Source organism: Euwallacea similis, chromosome 35 (genome assembly GCF_039881205.1).
Source record: "Euwallacea similis isolate ESF13 chromosome 35, ESF131.1, whole genome shotgun sequence".
Classification (NCBI taxonomy): Eukaryota; Metazoa; Arthropoda; class Insecta; order Coleoptera; family Curculionidae; genus Euwallacea; species Euwallacea similis.
The window spans coordinates 1,160,152-1,176,251 of record NC_089643.1 but is presented as its reverse complement, the minus strand read 5'-3'; the positions used below and the strand labels follow the sequence as shown (position 1 = coordinate 1,176,251).

The 16,100-nt window shown below is 33.8% G+C and overlaps 3 protein-coding genes across 5 annotated transcripts; all 3 read left to right on the top strand.

The window, feature by feature from the left end:
* Window positions 1-219: 219 nt before the first annotated feature.
* Arpc5 (Actin-related protein 2/3 complex, subunit 5) lies at window positions 220-5,208 on the top strand. The gene is made up of 3 exons (XM_066404543.1): window positions 220-469; window positions 2,704-2,776; window positions 4,904-5,208. The coding sequence occupies exons 1-3, from the start codon at window positions 330-332 to the stop codon at window positions 5,141-5,143; spliced, it is 453 nt and encodes a 150-aa protein (XP_066260640.1). The 5' UTR covers window positions 220-329; the 3' UTR covers window positions 5,144-5,208.
* A 424-nt stretch (window positions 5,209-5,632) lies between these two features.
* Window positions 5,633-9,031, top strand: LOC136418508 (uncharacterized). 3 transcript variants are annotated; one of them, XM_066404588.1, is made up of 9 exons: window positions 5,633-5,834; window positions 6,057-6,168; window positions 6,232-6,497; window positions 6,552-7,520; window positions 7,577-7,901; window positions 7,955-8,264; window positions 8,319-8,357; window positions 8,415-8,497; window positions 8,556-9,031. In XM_066404588.1, exons 3-9 carry the CDS (start codon window positions 6,251-6,253, stop codon window positions 8,599-8,601), a joined length of 2,019 nt encoding a protein of 672 aa, XP_066260685.1. In that variant the 5' UTR covers window positions 5,633-5,834; window positions 6,057-6,168; window positions 6,232-6,250; the 3' UTR covers window positions 8,602-9,031. The 3 variants fall into 3 exon arrangements, with proteins under 3 accessions (XP_066260685.1, XP_066260684.1, XP_066260686.1); XM_066404587.1 differs by having other exon boundaries at window positions 6,049-6,168; XM_066404589.1 differs by lacking the exon at window positions 8,556-9,031 and having other exon boundaries at window positions 5,634-6,168; window positions 8,415-8,541.
* Window positions 9,032-14,325: 5,294 nt separating this feature from the next.
* On the top strand, window positions 14,326-15,313 carry Ssu72 (Ssu72 CTD phosphatase). Its single transcript, XM_066404616.1, has 3 exons — window positions 14,326-14,741; window positions 14,812-15,070; window positions 15,158-15,313. The coding sequence occupies exons 1-3, from the start codon at window positions 14,515-14,517 to the stop codon at window positions 15,257-15,259; spliced, it is 588 nt and encodes a 195-aa protein (XP_066260713.1). The 5' UTR covers window positions 14,326-14,514; the 3' UTR covers window positions 15,260-15,313.
* Window positions 15,314-16,100: the final 787 nt, after the last annotated feature.

The window sequence follows — 16,100 nt, the reverse complement described above, 5'->3', positions numbered from 1 at the left end:
ATAAGTAAGTTTTGTGAAAATACACATTTGTTCACTTCTTGCATCTTTTCTAGTGCCATTATAGCTGTTGATTAGACTCTATTGCAGCATACAAAAGTACAGAAACACAAAACGTTAGCCATTCCATTACTCTCAGCTTGGACCTCTCGGAGTCAATAGAGTAGTAAGAGAAAGCACTACTCAACATATCGTTGTCACCCTACTACATCCCTACTTCTGTCAACAAAAATAAGAACTTTAACCTCACTTTATGGGTGTAGTCTTTTTGCAAGTTTCTATATTATTCATCGATTCCCTCTATTATTCAAACATTTTAACTAAAAGCGTAGATGGCGAAAAATACCTCAAGTTCGGCCTTCCGAAAAATTGACGTCGACCAGTACTGCGAAGACAATTACAAGGAGGATGAAGTTGACCAAGTGGGTCCCCATGGGCCAGACGAGAACGAAGTTAAAAACCTACTGCAAAAATATCCTTTTTACTTCAACTAATGCGGTTTATTTCTATAGAAAACAATTTATTTTACTTAGATTTAACATTTCTTTGCACCAAATTCCATTAGAATATCTGTATCAATTTTAAAAAGTTAAATATAAAGCCCATTTCATAGTTCCTTAACCTTTTCCTTGTTATTTAGAAATATATTCGCGGTATCATAAATTTCTCTGAACCAATATTTTTGCAGAGACAAAATTGGTTAAATAAAAGATTTATTTTGTGTGAGAAATAGTTTTAAGTTTGGAATTTTTAGCATAAAGCACTTACACACAATGAGTATAAAGTAAATAATAAAATTCCACTGATTGCAATTGATTATTACAAATAGGTATAGAATGATATTGACCAATATGAGTTACAATATAAAGCAGATAATTACAAAAGTTAAGCAAAATGTAAGGTTTAATATCAACATTATGTTTAAATAAATGGATAAAAAATATATATAGATATATACAGTGTGTTTCAGGAAATAATGGCTATAGATTATAGATGATCCATCTAAAATGTAGTTAAATATATCCAAAATGAGGGCCCTAGCCTGACTCTTCTTTGAGATCTAGGCATTTTGGTAAATTTTTTTGAACATCTAATTTTTTTATCTAAATTTGTTATTTCTTCACTTCCTACCACTCAAAACACAAATATGATTACATTTTTAAAATCCACATTAAATTTCCTATAAGATAAGATAGTTTTTTTGGTAAATGCAACTTTTGGAACCTAATATAGCTGCCTAAAAAATAGAAAAATTTGAAATTCCATATTTCTTGGTGTTACTCAATGGTAGTTCATGCAATGAAGTTCCTAGCTACCTTTTAGGAGATTTCCTTAAAGTTACCCTATTTAATATACTTTTAAACAGTATATCTACTTTGGTGATTTGTATTTATTGTTTTTAACTGTTTAGCGCGGTATTTCCAATCAATAGATGTTTGAATCTTAAAAGTGGGTATACCAATAAAAAGTATATTAAATAGGGCAACTTTGAGGAAATCTCCAAAGAGGTAACTGGGAACTTTATTGCATGAGCCACCATTGAGCAATACCAAGAAATATAGAATCTCAGATTTTCCTATAGTTTAGATGGCTACATTGGATTCAAAAAGGCACATTTATCACCAGATACTATTCTATCTGATAGGAAATTTAATTTAGATTTTAAAAATGTAGTCGTATTTGCGTTTTGAGTGGTAGGAAGTAGATAAATAGTAGATTTAGATAAATAAGTTGAGTTTTCGACGAAATTTATTAAAACGGCTATATCTCAAAGAAGAATCAGGCCAGGATCCTCTTTTTGGTTGTATTTAACTACATTTTAGATGGTTCAACCATCCTAAACTTATAAAATTCTTAAGTAAAACTTTTGCTACAGAAAATAAATTTCCTATTCAATTATACTCTAGATATAGTACCTGGTAGGTAATTTTTTGTAAAATTCTTTCTCATTGAGGTAAAAACTGTAGTTCAATGTTGTTCGAGGTATTGGCTGTCGAAGTAGTGGTTTCTATTCATATAGCTTTCCAAATTATTCTCTACCCCATATTTTATTACAATCCAACAGATTTGCTTGCAAATTTCCATTTCACTGTGTACCTCCTTCATATTCATGTTTGCCCTATCTTTTCTAACCTTTTTAATAATTAAGTATAACGACCGGAAAAAAGTATTTTTAATGTGAGTGTATTATGGTTATTCCAAGGAATGTTTAATTTGATAGGAGAGGAAAATTGGAGGAAAAATTCATTCAGCACCATCAAAAATATGCACAGTATACTGATTGCACATAGTTTTTATTGTTTCTGGCAATCCAAAATTGGTTTTCTCTCTTGTTGGAACAGAGCTGTAAAAAAGACTCACCAAAATTATGATGTATCAAGATTGTATAGAAAGAGAGAGCTTTAAAACGTAATTCATCATTAGTGACGTGAACTAAATGGATTTACTAAATGTATTTTTTTTATATATTTAAGTTCTAAGTCCAATTTCCCATTGTTCCTGTCTTATTGCTTATTTGTTTTTACTTATCTCAAGCGTGGAATGTATGTGCCTATTATGAAATATTAGTTGTGTAGCTAGAAAATTACATTGACGATTTCATGTAAATTATTTGCAATTTTTACATTCATTGGAAATGCTTTTTTAGGAAAACTGTTATTACATTCTGTCGGTCATTTTTAAGAAATTTTCTTAACTAAAAAACACAGGAAAGCTCATAGACGCCCTGAAAGTAGTACTAATAAATGCACCATTAGGATCAAAAAATCAACAGATTAAGGTAGGTAAAATAAGTATTACAGATGAACTTATTTATTGATTTATTTGATAGTAGAGAAGATTAATAAGAAAAAATTTATTGCATTTATCTGTTTACTTATTTCTTAGCATTTAAATAATGCAAATAAAACCAGCCAACTAATGGTATGTTCTACCACATGAAACACCCCTGTGTAGGAGCCAAAGCTTGTATGTACATACGTTGTAATCTAATCCATTAAAAACACAAACATATTCAAGGATATTACACAATTATAGAAAAAAGTAATAGCCTAAGCGCGACACAAATCAGAATAAATACGTGTCAGAAAGTACAACATTCGTGGCATCTAATTCTGTGTAACTAGGGATTTGCACGGAAATATACAGAATATTAAAAAAAGAGAATTTAAGAATGAAGGGTGTGATTTTTTGGCCCATTCTAAGAAAAAAAGTTCTCACTAATATGGGTCCACAAACACCCTTTTTGATATACAGGGTATCAAAAAAAAAACAATTTGAATTTTTTTCCCTTACTTAAAGAAGATGTTCTACATTTCCACCTACCATTTGTATACAGAACTCACATCTTCGTCGAAAAGAAGCTCCTTATTCTTTCGAACAACCCTGGATTTTGTCTAATTGTTTGGCATTTATTTTCTATTCGATGCTGTAGTTCGTCCACATTATTAATTGGTCTCAAATATACCAATTGTTACTTGTTACTAAATAACATTTGCAACATTACATTTCCATAAACAGAAAACAAAAATAGCAACACCGGTATTCTTTCTTTTTTGACACCCTGTATCTCGAAAACGGTGCGTTTGCGGACCCATGTTAATAGGAACTTTTTTCTTAGAATGGGCCAAGGAATCACACTCTTCATTCCTGAATCCTTTTTTTTTAAACACCCTGTATGTACAAATTAAATACTAGTGTTTCGGTGGAACGATATACATTTGTGAAAAGTGTAGGTGCTATATAGAGTGTCCCATTAAAAATGTACTTTCATTTAATTTCTTTATTTTTGACACTAGAAAAAAGGCCCCTCTTCATTTTAGGAGTAGAACTTAAAAAGGGGAAGGGTCTCGTTACTCTCTTTCGCAGCATCCGTCTCGCGCTCGTAACGCAAACTTCCTTATTTTAGATGAAATCCGCCAGTATTTTGGAATTTTTGGATTTCTCGTTGAATTTTAAGGTCAGTTTAAGTAAGGTGTCTCATCTTTAAAATTTACCGTTTTCGAGTTATTCCAGAAAATTAAAAAATTTTGACAACTGCAAGGTCCCACGGAAATCGGTGTCCTAACTTCAAGCGGAAGAATATCGGTAATTTCAGATATAAGCTCGTCCTCGGGGTGATCTCTCGAGCAGTCACTGTAAATATTCTTGAAGTGGTGAAACATTAACAAAAGTTATGAGTGCCTTGTTCGCGGTTCATGCCTGAGAAGTTTCAGTTTGTTTACGGGCTCCATTCTTCTTGGTGTAAATATTCCCTATTCAATGGTTCTTTACGAAAGACCAGAAATATTTCATGTTTTTGGGCAACATCTGCTCAGTATTGGAAACGTAATAAGATATCTGAGATTTATTGAACGTTTCGACTCTACACAGCCTGAAACGCTCTGAGTAAGGAGCACTACATATCGATGTTTTATCCACTTGATAGACTCTGTCCTGTCTTTTAAGAACTTCTTTGTTACCATTATGGAATCTTCGTAATAGAATTTCCATTAGGTCTAATATTTAACTGACTGTTAGGACATTTATTTGTCAAGGGAATTAACTTTGCTGTATTTTTTGACTCGTCCAAGGTTCCTTATTCATCTTATTTCTAAATAGACTATCGTTTTGACACCGTGTATGGCCAGAATTCGTACAAAATTGTACAACTTTGTATTTAACACTTTCCTCTAATAGATACGTTAGAGCCACTTTATTGTAAGTAAGCAAGCAATAGTTGCTCTATGATGGTGAACGATTTTCGGAAAGTTACTCAGGTTACTTTCCGAGTAACTCCAAATAAGCTCAGCTCACCACATTTTAAATCTGAGTAACCGAACATCTCAAAATTCGCTTGTTCTCGAGTCAACCCAAGTAACTTTCCGAAAAAGCCACAAAAACAATAATTAGAGATTGTTCTTTCTAGGAAAACGCTCTAAACTTGACGCTCCGTGTGCTGCTATCAATTAAACCCTCGCAAATAGAGGAAGCAGTCAATTCCCTCGAAGAAGAACAGCTAGATATACTAATGAAGTATGTCTACAAGGGCTTCGAAAACCCTTCTGAAGGTAGCAGTGGGCATTTGCTAGTATGGCACGAAAAGGTGTACAATGTTGGGGGGGTGGGATGTATCGTTAGGGTTTTATCTGACACTCGTCGAGCATGAACTACACCAAAAGTTACATTATTATTGTTTCTTTTTTTTTATACTTCTAAGTAATAAAAGGTATACAGAATAATTTTAAGCTTATCATTTTTTAATCTTAACTAATAAATAGGTCAAGGAAATTAACGGATTATAAGTATCACATTAGTTTAATTTAATCTTAACTGTCTATAGATGATTCGTTCTTTCGTCATTAAACTACAAGTGCATCGATTAAAAGTTGGAATTCCATTCATGGAAATAAAAAATCTGTATATGGATAAACGGGCATCTGTAGGTCTTAAAATATAATAACGATCAATTATTGGATTAACGTTCAATGGCAAGATTCAAGACCAAAAATAGACGAAAAGGAAAAACCTATTGAAAACATGATCTAGAGTTAATTCTGTTTTTGTAGATACGGCGCTGCAATTTTTCACGCTGTGTACTTAAGATAACTTTTGCACCACACGCTGACATATCTGCTGGTGCTATCTATTGAGCGTATAAATACAACAACATATTTTATCCATTCGTTATGTGAAAATTAAAGTGCAGTAAATCGGTTTAACATAAGCTAATATGACCCATGGGAATAATTAACAAGAAATTTAGCATTTGGACTTTCATAAAATGAGCGTTATTCCAGATCGGTTAAACGTTTTCAACTAGTCGTGAGCAGTTCCTATTTCGATAGTCGTCGGTTAAGGTCTAAATTATCATTGTGCTATTGACTCAATCAAGCTAGATTCCAGAAAAACCAAGAATCTGGCCAATATTCAAGCTCTTTTTTAACTTTTGTGTGGAAACTAACTTACATTTAAAGTTGGCAGCAAATTGATAATTTTACCATAAGTTATCAATTAGCACCGTTTTTTCTTTTTTAATTTTGGTTGGAAGTGTTTTTATCTGATAATCTCAAGTGTTTAAGGGACCCTTAACGTATGATTCAGTTACCATTAGATAGTGTAGTTGATCAAATAAAAGTGGAAACTCCGAACGTGCATGTGTAAAAGTTAGTTGAGCAGAATTGGGGGGTTTGGGTAAGCACTCTCATTTCGATTTTGAATATGTCAGGATTTGACAACATCTTTAATTATCGTCAGAAATACACACCGACGAACAATGTCCAAAAGCAATCCTTATGTGCTCCTTCATGATGGGGAGGCCAAGAGGCTCAACCTCTGGAGATCAACGAAAAGCGTCAAATTCTGGATACTCACTTTATTTTTTTTGGGAGGCTTCCTGTATTTTATAGACTTGAAGGAAATTATATCAATACAGAAGATCCCTTTCAAAGCGATCAAGCTGCAAGTGCTAGAAGAGCCAGTGATTCAAGACCGTTTGAAAGGATACTTGGTGAACACTCCAGGTAACGCAGGCAAATAATCATAAGTTGTAGAATATATATATGTTTCATTTGGAGGCTGTCGCATCCCTGAAATGCACCCATTTGACCCCAGCGTTAAAAAATTTGTTTTCCCACCTCCACCACTAAGTTGCACGAAAGACCAGCTACCTTCAATTTTCTACAACAATTTAACCACACTCATCATGAATGACACCTCTCTTCTTTTCTACAACATCTCTAACTCGAATGAGTCTTCCTGCTGCTATGAGCAGTTCATCCGGCGTGAACCTAAAGATTCAGAAGAAGACAGTAGGGTGGTTTACAGTGGCATTTGCACTAAAATCATCGCACGAGAGACTCATATTGAAAGCGAATTTATTAAAGTTACTTGTAAAGATTTCAATGGGAAAACTCTGTACACTGATTTATTTTCCTTTGTACCGGTAAAAACTAATCCACCAAATACAAGTAGACTTAAACCGAACGTTTTGGTTATTGGGTTGGATGCAGTGTCAAGGGTCAACTTGAACAGGCAAATGCCCAAGACTTACGAGTACTTATCTAGAGATTTGAATGCAATAGAGCTGTTAGGTTATAACAAAGTGGGAGATAATACCTTTCCGAACTTGGTGGCGGTGTTTAGCGGGTCCTTTGAGGAGGAGTTGCAGGTTACTTGTTGGCCAAAATCCAGCACTCACTTTGATGACTGCCCGTTCATTTGGAAGGAGTTCCAGAAAAATGGTTACGTCACTGCGATTGGTGAAGACTGCTCCCCCATTGCTACTTTTAATTACCTCAAACATGGATTTAAAAAGCAGCCTAGTGACTACTATTACACGTCCTTTGACATGGAAATGCTGCGGAATATTGGACGAGACAAGGATTTTAATTGCCTACAGTGTTTGGGGGATAGGGAAAGTTACCAAGTCACCTTAAATTACATAAAGAAGTTTACCCAGAGAATGCACATGGAAATGAGCGCTTATTTTGCATTTTTCTGGACCAACAGTCTATCGCATGACTATCTGAACAGGCCTGCCTTGGGTGAGTTCCCATATTCGCAGCCGCAGTATTTTCCAATAAATAGTTCGTATCTGCAGGTGATGATGAATTTCATGCTCTTTTCATGGAGTTGAAACAAAGCGGCCATTTGGAGAATACAATAATGATATTTATGAGCGATCACGGAATTCGGTGGGGCGATATAAGGCAGACCCATCAAGGGCAAATGGAGGAAAGGCTACCCTTTGTTTTTATGGTCATTCCTGATTGGATGGGGAAAAATTTTCCCCGAGCCATTGCAAATCTGAAGACAAACGTAAGAAGACTGACCACTCCTTTCGATCTGCACGAAACTCTTAGAGCTTTTTTAGATGTGACTAGACTTAGATTTGCTAGAAATATTATTAATGAAACTGCACGAGGGTATGAGCAGTAGCTCCTTCTCTATTTAGAGTACAAATTACATTTAAATTCAGTTATAGTTTGTTCAATGAAATCCCCAAAAACCGAACATGCCAAGACGCAGAGATTGTGAGCCATTGGTGCACCTGCCAGGAAAGCAAGGAAATTGATGTTAATAATAAAAAGGTGATATCAGCGGCACATTTCGCTGTTGATCAGATTAATGTTCAGCTGCAGGGGTATGCTCAATGTGCAGTGTTGGAACTCGCCAATATAGAGCGAGCGAGGATAATGTCCTATAATGATGAGCATATTACGAATTCTAATGCTTTCAAGGATTATATCCTTGTTTTGACGACTGTGCCTGGAGATGCGAAGTTTGAGGTATAAATGTTGATTTGGGATATGAAGGTGAAGGCAAATTACTTTTTTTTTCAGGTTACTGTGCGAGCGAGGTTGCAAAAATCTTCGGAAACGGTGAGTTTATGATATTTTTTAGGGGTCTCAACTGCATATGGAAATATTTATTTTTAGGACCTAGAAATTACCGGCACAATAAGCAGAATAAACCCATATGGAAAGCAGAGCAGTTGTATTACAGACTTTCATTTGAAACTGTATTGTTTTTGTAAGAGCTTGATTAAATTTTAACATTAATTATTTTTGTTATTTCAGAAAAATCGAAAAAGTGGCAGTAATGAGTAACTCACTATTTAAATAGGTATCATCTCTGATTCAAGGGTATAAAATCTGATGAAAATTGGATAAACGGTTTGCGAGATATTGCACATATGCCGTATGGTTATTTTCGAGACACACTGTAGACCTTTTCGGAAAGGATGTGGATCGAATTGGTCCCTTTCAATTAATTGATCCCCGATGATGGTCAGTGAACCCGATTGATTGAAAATAGTGTATGATTTTGCATACGGGGTCACTTGATCACATGAATGTGGCGACGTAGTTTGTATTTTGTAGTGTGAAAAAACGTGATTTTTAAAATTGCAGGGTTTTTTTCTCGTTTGCCATTTTCTTTTTCGGCTTTTCAAAGATCTTAGGATAGAAATATTTTCTTCGACTTAGAACAAATTACCGTACTTTGCACCAACACTGTTAATAACAGCAAATATCATTACGACGACAGATGGTCTTTAAATTTCCTTCGCAATGAATAGTTTCCAGCCATGTGTCGGACTGGTGGCTTGAAGAAACGTGTTATTCTTACACGACAGTTTGAATCCTGTTACTTTCTTTCCGGTGTGAGGTATCACTGTCTTTCCAGAAATTTGCTTTTGTGTAAAATTCATTTCAATAAACTGTTTGAAGGTACCCGAAGGTCACCCGGGGGTACACAAAACTCCAATTTTTTGGTTTCTTTTCGAGTGATTGGCTTATACGAACTTTAAGTGAACAGCAGCTCCGGAGAGAATGAAGGTGTAGCAAGCATGATAAGCGTTGTGTAAAAATTCATTAAACACAATAGAAGTCCAAGAATGATCATTTAATAATACGGTATTGTCTACCACCTTCAATTGGAATAAACACTCATCCTCTTCCCAAAAAGACTTTTATATTTTGACACCCTGTAAAACAAGTATATTCAGGCAAAATAGTGAAAATTTTATATTTAATATTTTGCTTAAAAATTATAAATAAGAAAATATATAGTTACGTTATTATGGGTTAATCACTCTATACCTAAAAAGTGCAAAACCACATCATGTAAATTCCTCTCAAGTTTGTTGAGGAGGGAAGTTGAAAACTAATTTTAGTTGACATTGTCTCCTCAAGACACAAACTTAAGTAATAAAAGTTATCTAACATCCCAAAGGTCAGATTAGCTGTTAAATCTGAAAAAATAAGGCTTTAATCAAACGTCTTAGAATTCACTTTGCAATAAAATTAACTAAAGTAACTTTCCGAAGAATCTATTGGTTGTTCTTGGTAAGAAAACGTTCTAAACCTGAGTCTCCGGGTACTGCTTTCCATGAAACCCATCACAAATAATGGGAACAGTCAATTTCTTCGAAGAAGAACAGGTAGATATACAAACGAAGCATATCAACAAAAGCTTCGATAGCCCTTCTGAAGATAGCAGTGGGCATTCGACGAAAAAGGATACGATGTTAAAGAGGTGGAATATATTGTTAGAATTTTATTTCACACTCGTCGAGCATGAACTACACCAAAAGTGTATTATATAGGGTGATCTTTTTAAAAACTGTCCACCCAAAAAATCTCAAAAACTATTGCAATTTAAAAAATTTCCAAAAACGCATGATCGTTTTTTGGGTTATCACCTTTTGACCCGTAAATTAATGCAATGCTGCTCACTCTCTCATCCTAATTAAAAAAAAATAAATGACCCCCTTTTGACACACCCATGGATAGCTAAAATCTCCTTGAAAACAATTCTGTTTGTATTTTCGCTTTTTGAATGTGTTTTTTATTGAATCGCCCTTTAAAACGGCTATGTTTTATCAAATTAATCTGATTTGAGTAAGTGGAATTAAAAAATTTTAACGTAAGTCTCAAGTAGACAAGTTTTATTAATTATTCGTAGAAATGTTCAAATTGGGCACTATTCTGCACCAAACAGTAACAGACTGTAGGACAGTGGTAAGAAATAATAGCGGTTTTAAAGAGTAATTTTCAAAAGAAAAACAATCAAAAAGCAAAAATGTATATAGAACTGTTTTCAGGAAAATTTTAGCTATCCATTAATTTCTCACTGGCGAGGTTTCTCATTTCATTTTTTTTAAGTTGGGATGTGTGGGGGTGAGAGAGTGAGTAGCAACACGTTCATTTATGGGTCTAAAAGTGGCCCCCAAGAAAAAAATATTACGTGTTTAAAAAAAAATATGCTGCAATAGTTTTTGAAATTTTTTTGGATGGATAATTTTTAAACATCACCTGTATGTTATTATTGTGTCTTATTTTCCTTTAAGTTATAAAAGATACTATATGATAATTGAAAGTGTTTCATTCTTTCTGACCTTACACCATAGAAGGTTAAGTAGATAATTAAATTTGCGCATTCTAAGTACCACATTAGTTTTCTTTAACATGAATCTTGATTCCATAAACGATAATCGTAATTAAATTTAAACATTTTAACCGGTTAAGAGATGGAATTCTATTCATGGAATGGAAAGTCTATATACGGACAGAAGCAGCATCCCTTGGTTGTTAAATGTAATAACGCAATCAATAATGTCCAGTGTCATGATTCAAGACCAAAAATAGTTGGAAATGAAGTAGCTATTTAAAAAAACTGCTCTGGACCTCATTCTATTTGTATTATAATTATTGTACTGAAATTTTCTGCTTTGTGCTTAAATTGTGCTCAATATTAAGTGCGTAATTTACAGAAACACATTTCATCCATTCATTAAGGGAAAAATATTTTGTAGTAAATCTGTTTAACACAAATACGCTAATAATGACTCATACGAATAATTAACAAGAAATTAAGCGTTTGAACCTTTATAAAATGAGCATTATTCCAGATCGGTCAAACATCTTTAAATAATCGTAAACAGTTCCTATTTCGATAAAGTCGTGGCTTAAACAATATATAGGGTGTTCTAAAAAATTATAAGGGACATTGTGGTGAACAATTTTTATGTGGAAATCTCTAGTCAAAAACGAGCCGTTTCGGAGCCAGAATCATTTTTGTTCAAAATACTTCGATATTCAATTCTGTTGAATAGAATAAAAACAAATAAAATAAACACTTTTTTACCACCTCTGTTTTATTAAGAACCTTTATTAAAATGTTTCTATAAAGATACAAAGTAGAATGTGGTTCCAACATGACTATGTATCTGTTCATTTTGCCCGTACCGGGCAGAGTTACCTAAACCAATATTTTTATGGGCAATGGATGAAAAGATCACCTATCAGATGGCCAACTCGAAATCCCGACTTAAGCCTATTGAATTTTTTCCCCTGGGGACACATCAAGTCATTGGTGTATTATAGCCGCTCAAGAGAAAGTGTTGGGAAGAGTGATGGCAGCCTCTCGTGCAGTAAGATCCGCACATCTTACAAGGGGTGCGTGATTGAATAATTCAAAGAACAAATTTCTGTAATCAGGCTGGGGGGTCGCCATTTTGAACCTTTGTAATAATTTTTTTTGTGTTATCTTTAATAAAAATTAATTAAATCTCTTTGGTGTCAACAAGCTAATAACATGAACTTTAGAAAAAAATGACTCTGGAGCTAAAATGGCTCATTTTGGACTAGGAGTTTCTATGTAAAAATTGTTCACAGCAATGTCCCCTATAACCTCTTGAAATTCAGCACAATTTTTTTAGAACACCCTGCATAGTAAGCATTGGACAAGGAATCGTTATTATCATTTGGATGTTTTGGAGTGTTTAATAATTGCCCAGACTTAAGCAGAAAATGGAAGATATGGGATTGAAGATTGGAAGACCACCATATGGGAGAATTTGGCAATGTATTTCATTGCTATTGTAAGAAATAAACCCCCAAATAATGTTTCAAAGCAATCTCTGTATGTCTCACCATGGTAGAGATTCTGATAAGAAACTGAACAGCAATTCCATCTAGAAATCAACAAATAACACTAAATGCTTGACATTGATTTTGTATCTCTTGGGAGGTTCTTTGTATCCCATAGGCTTCATGGAAATCATATTAATGAAAAAAATAGCTTTTAAAATTAACAAGGTGCGAGTGCATGAAGATCAAGAGATGCGCGACCCTTTGCAAGGATAGTTAGTGAAGATGCCAAGTAATGCAACCCAATAATTAGTATAAGCTTATGTGGAATTAATTTTTTTTATTGAAGATTACCACATGCCTGTAATGCACTTACTCAACCTGAACATTCCTATGTGTCCAAAATTCTTTTTTCCCACCTTCATCGCTAAACTGCACCACAGGTTGACCCCCTACAATTTTCTATACCAATTTAACCAAGCAGGTCCTCTCTTTCTACATCTCTGATTCAATTCCATGAACCACCCATGCCACATGAGCCTGAAGATTTGGAAAATGATTATGAAGTGGTTTACAATAGCAACTGTACTAAAATCGTTGCACAAAAAACTATCATTGAAAATGAATGTATTAGTCACTTTTGGCAATACAAGGATTGGCTGAAAAATAGTAACTCAAGAAAAGAACTTTTGAGGGCTGAGATGGTTTCATGATGAATCAGATTTATCAGTTTTCAGGGAATCTGGTGCTGATGGAAAATGATAGCAACCGATGTGTTTTGCCTGGCAAAGTTAATAAAACTGCAGAAATTTTACACTGTCTTATTCAATGACGAGCATTACACAACTGAAGGGTGTAAGTTTTAATTTAGATACTTGTCTACTTATTGTTTAAGCAATAGATATATGAGAACTAGTTGCTTAAAATAAAATGAGCCATATTTGTCCTTTTAGCTAGTGGTTATTAATGCCTTACCATCTAGTACTTGATTATCTATACTAATAAACTTCCCAAGGGGCCATAATTTTCTCCACTTTTTAAATATTATCTTAGTGCATGAATCCAACTATAACCAGCTATAAAGAATATAGTTTTTACTTGATAGAATGCCCATATTTCTGTTAGAAAATAGTTTTAAATTTTCACCATATTGACAATTTCACAGTTTGCCACTGGAATTTAAAGACGACAAACTGATATGTTTGTGTCTTTGTCTAACTCAGCGGGTAAGACAATGTAAGAAACACGAGTTAATGGTTATCTCATCTCACTTTTCAGCAGGTTCTTGTAGTGTCGAATTAATTTTAGCCTTTTTTGTGGAGAAAAAGAGCAATTTTTAACCAGTGCACAATTGTTGTGACGAATCATAGACTCTAATGTGTTTCTTGCCTTATAGTGCTAGATATTAATTTTGAAGTTAATGTAGATTTTACCAGTTAAAATTTAAATTAAATAAACTGATAGATTACAATAATACGTTCTTGTTTACATTCTTGACAAAGTTGACATGTCCTGAACTAGTTGCTCTATCTCAAAACTTAAAGCAACAAGTTTTCCATCTTAGTAGAGCTCTCAATGTTGCTGGCCTTCTTCATTCTCGTTTCTTAGTTTACGGACTCCGAAGCGGATAAATTTTTTACTTATATATACTAATGTACTAAATTTGAATACACTGTCATAGAGAACATTCAGTTCTGGCAAATTTACGATGAACAACGCTTCGGTGCAGGAAGTGTAAGACAATATAAAAAGTTAAACGATAAATAATTTGGTGGCCAATGTAAAGGAAAAAACGTTAAAATTACAATTATTGCTTCATTTTAATTAAAGAAAAAAATCCTTTTAATTAAAAAGCACAGGATAGAAAAACGAAGTCCCAAAACTATTCTCCGATAGCTCTTAGAAGTGGAAAATACCTAAAGTGGAACAGAACTATTCAAACTAACCTGAAAATCCATTTGAAGCAATCAAACGAGAGCATTACATGTTGACGTTTCTGCAGCCCTCGGCCTTTGCTATCCCGTTTGGATTTCTTTGATTTACTTTCTTTATTTTCTTGAATAAATATGAGTATTTCCAATCCTAATTAGGTTGTTGCCCCTAAACAGTATTAATAGCTGGTTCCAAAACCTTTTCCTAATAATTTTTCCTTTGAAACTCACAAATGTCCGCAGTAAGCAATTTACGAATTGCTGTAATATGCTCCAGCAACATGAACCGAAGCATGGAAGCCCATGCCTTTCTGTCGAAAAAGGGTTTCCTAGTACAGTCCTTCGGAACTGGTGACAAAGTAAAGTTGCCAGGCTCCGCAGCAGACAAGCCCAATATTTATGATTTTGGAACCTCTTATGAGGAGATTTATCAAGATTTATTAGAAAAAGACAAATCTTTGTATCCTTTTATGTTTTGTCAACCGAACCTAAACTTATAAAATACAGTTTATCCTTAATATTTCTCACAGATACACTCAAAATGGTCTTCTTCACACTTTAGATAGAAATCGAAGAATTAAAAGTCACCCAGAAAAGTTTCAGGAAAGTAAAGAAAAATTTGACATTTTGATTACTTGTGAAGAAAGAGTGTATGACCAAGTAATAGACTTCATGGAAAGCAAGACTCCTTCAGATAATTCAATAGTTCATGTAATTAATATAGATATCCAAGATAATTTGGAGGAAGCTACTATAGGGGCTTTTTTAATTAGTGATCTGTGTATGCATGTAAGTAGTTATGTCAATTTTATTCCCATAATTTTAGAAATTATTTATGTCTAGACATTGATTTTCATTTAATTAAAAATCTTTCAGATAGCCACTACGGAAGATTTAGACAATGACATTGAAGAAGTTCTTCATGCTTTTGAAGAAAAGTGTCAAAGGCCTATATTGCACAGTATTGTCTTTAACTGATCTCAACATTTACATGATTTGAACATTTGCTTCCTGTATAAAACCATCCTTAATTTAAAATATTATGAATAGGAACCTGTATCCCTTTGAAAAATTTTTTCAAAGGGATTTTGTTATTAAACTGCACAGGATATTCAATTTTATTTTGACTTCACCCCACAACTTCACTGGCAAGTCGTAGTAAAAACTTTAAATAGAAAAACTGTATAGTGTAACCTCTAATCCACACAACTGAAATCATAGGGGTTGTCCAGATTAGTGATATGGTCAGTTTATGAAGTACAGGCCAAATTAAGTGCAATAATGTATAGTCAAATCTGGTGTTAATTGATGAGTCCAAAGCTCACTAATCACATGGATAAAGCTGGACAGACATCAACAATCAAAATGTCTGTCAATAATACTGTAAGTGCGTCGTAGAAAAATTAGTCAACCCAAGTGGGTGATTTCCATCTTTTTTTATTCAAGTTTTAACTCTGTAATTGGATTGATGTTTGGCCCATTTTACAATATTATCTTTGTCAGTAAAAAAGGGACTAACACAGGTTTTTTGCTGCAAGCCAGAATCTGATTGATGTTCTTTTACTTGGTTATCAGCATTTGAATCTTCACAGGTTACAGGAAAATTATTTTGGCCTTGATCTCCTTTAATCTATATTGATAACGTGAATTGTTTATTATTTTTCGTAACTCATTTCTAAAAGAAGGTAATTTATAGTTTAAATTTACTGAAAAAAAACTTTAAAAAACATTACCTGCTTTATAATTAACATCACTAATGTCGTCTATAAGATCAGAGAAGATACAAAATCGGATGCAATTCTACCACGCACTCCCCGTT

Bases quoted from the DNA above. Each gene is read 5' to 3' on its own strand.
- Arpc5 (XM_066404543.1), top strand. From the start codon at position 330: ATGGCGAAAAATACCTCAAGTTCGGCCTTCCGAAAAATTGACGTCGAC. The intron at 470-2,703 runs ATATCCTTTTTA...ACTAAAAAACAC, and splicing joins GTTAAAAACCTACTGCAAAA to AGGAAAGCTCATAGACGCCC. The intron at 2,777-4,903 runs GTAGGTAAAATA...TGTTCTTTCTAG, and splicing joins CAAAAAATCAACAGATTAAG to GAAAACGCTCTAAACTTGAC.
- LOC136418508 (XM_066404588.1), top strand. From the start codon at position 6,251: ATGTCCAAAAGCAATCCTTATGTGCTCCTTCATGATGGGGAGGCCAAG. The intron at 8,265-8,318 runs GTATAAATGTTG...TTTTTTTTTCAG, and splicing joins CTGGAGATGCGAAGTTTGAG to GTTACTGTGCGAGCGAGGTT. The intron at 8,498-8,555 runs GTATTGTTTTTG...TTGTTATTTCAG, and splicing joins ACAGACTTTCATTTGAAACT to AAAAATCGAAAAAGTGGCAG.
- Ssu72 (XM_066404616.1), top strand. From the start codon at position 14,515: ATGTCCGCAGTAAGCAATTTACGAATTGCTGTAATATGCTCCAGCAAC. The intron at 14,742-14,811 runs GTATCCTTTTAT...TATTTCTCACAG, and splicing joins TTAGAAAAAGACAAATCTTT to ATACACTCAAAATGGTCTTC. The intron at 15,071-15,157 runs GTAAGTAGTTAT...AAAATCTTTCAG, and splicing joins TTAGTGATCTGTGTATGCAT to ATAGCCACTACGGAAGATTT.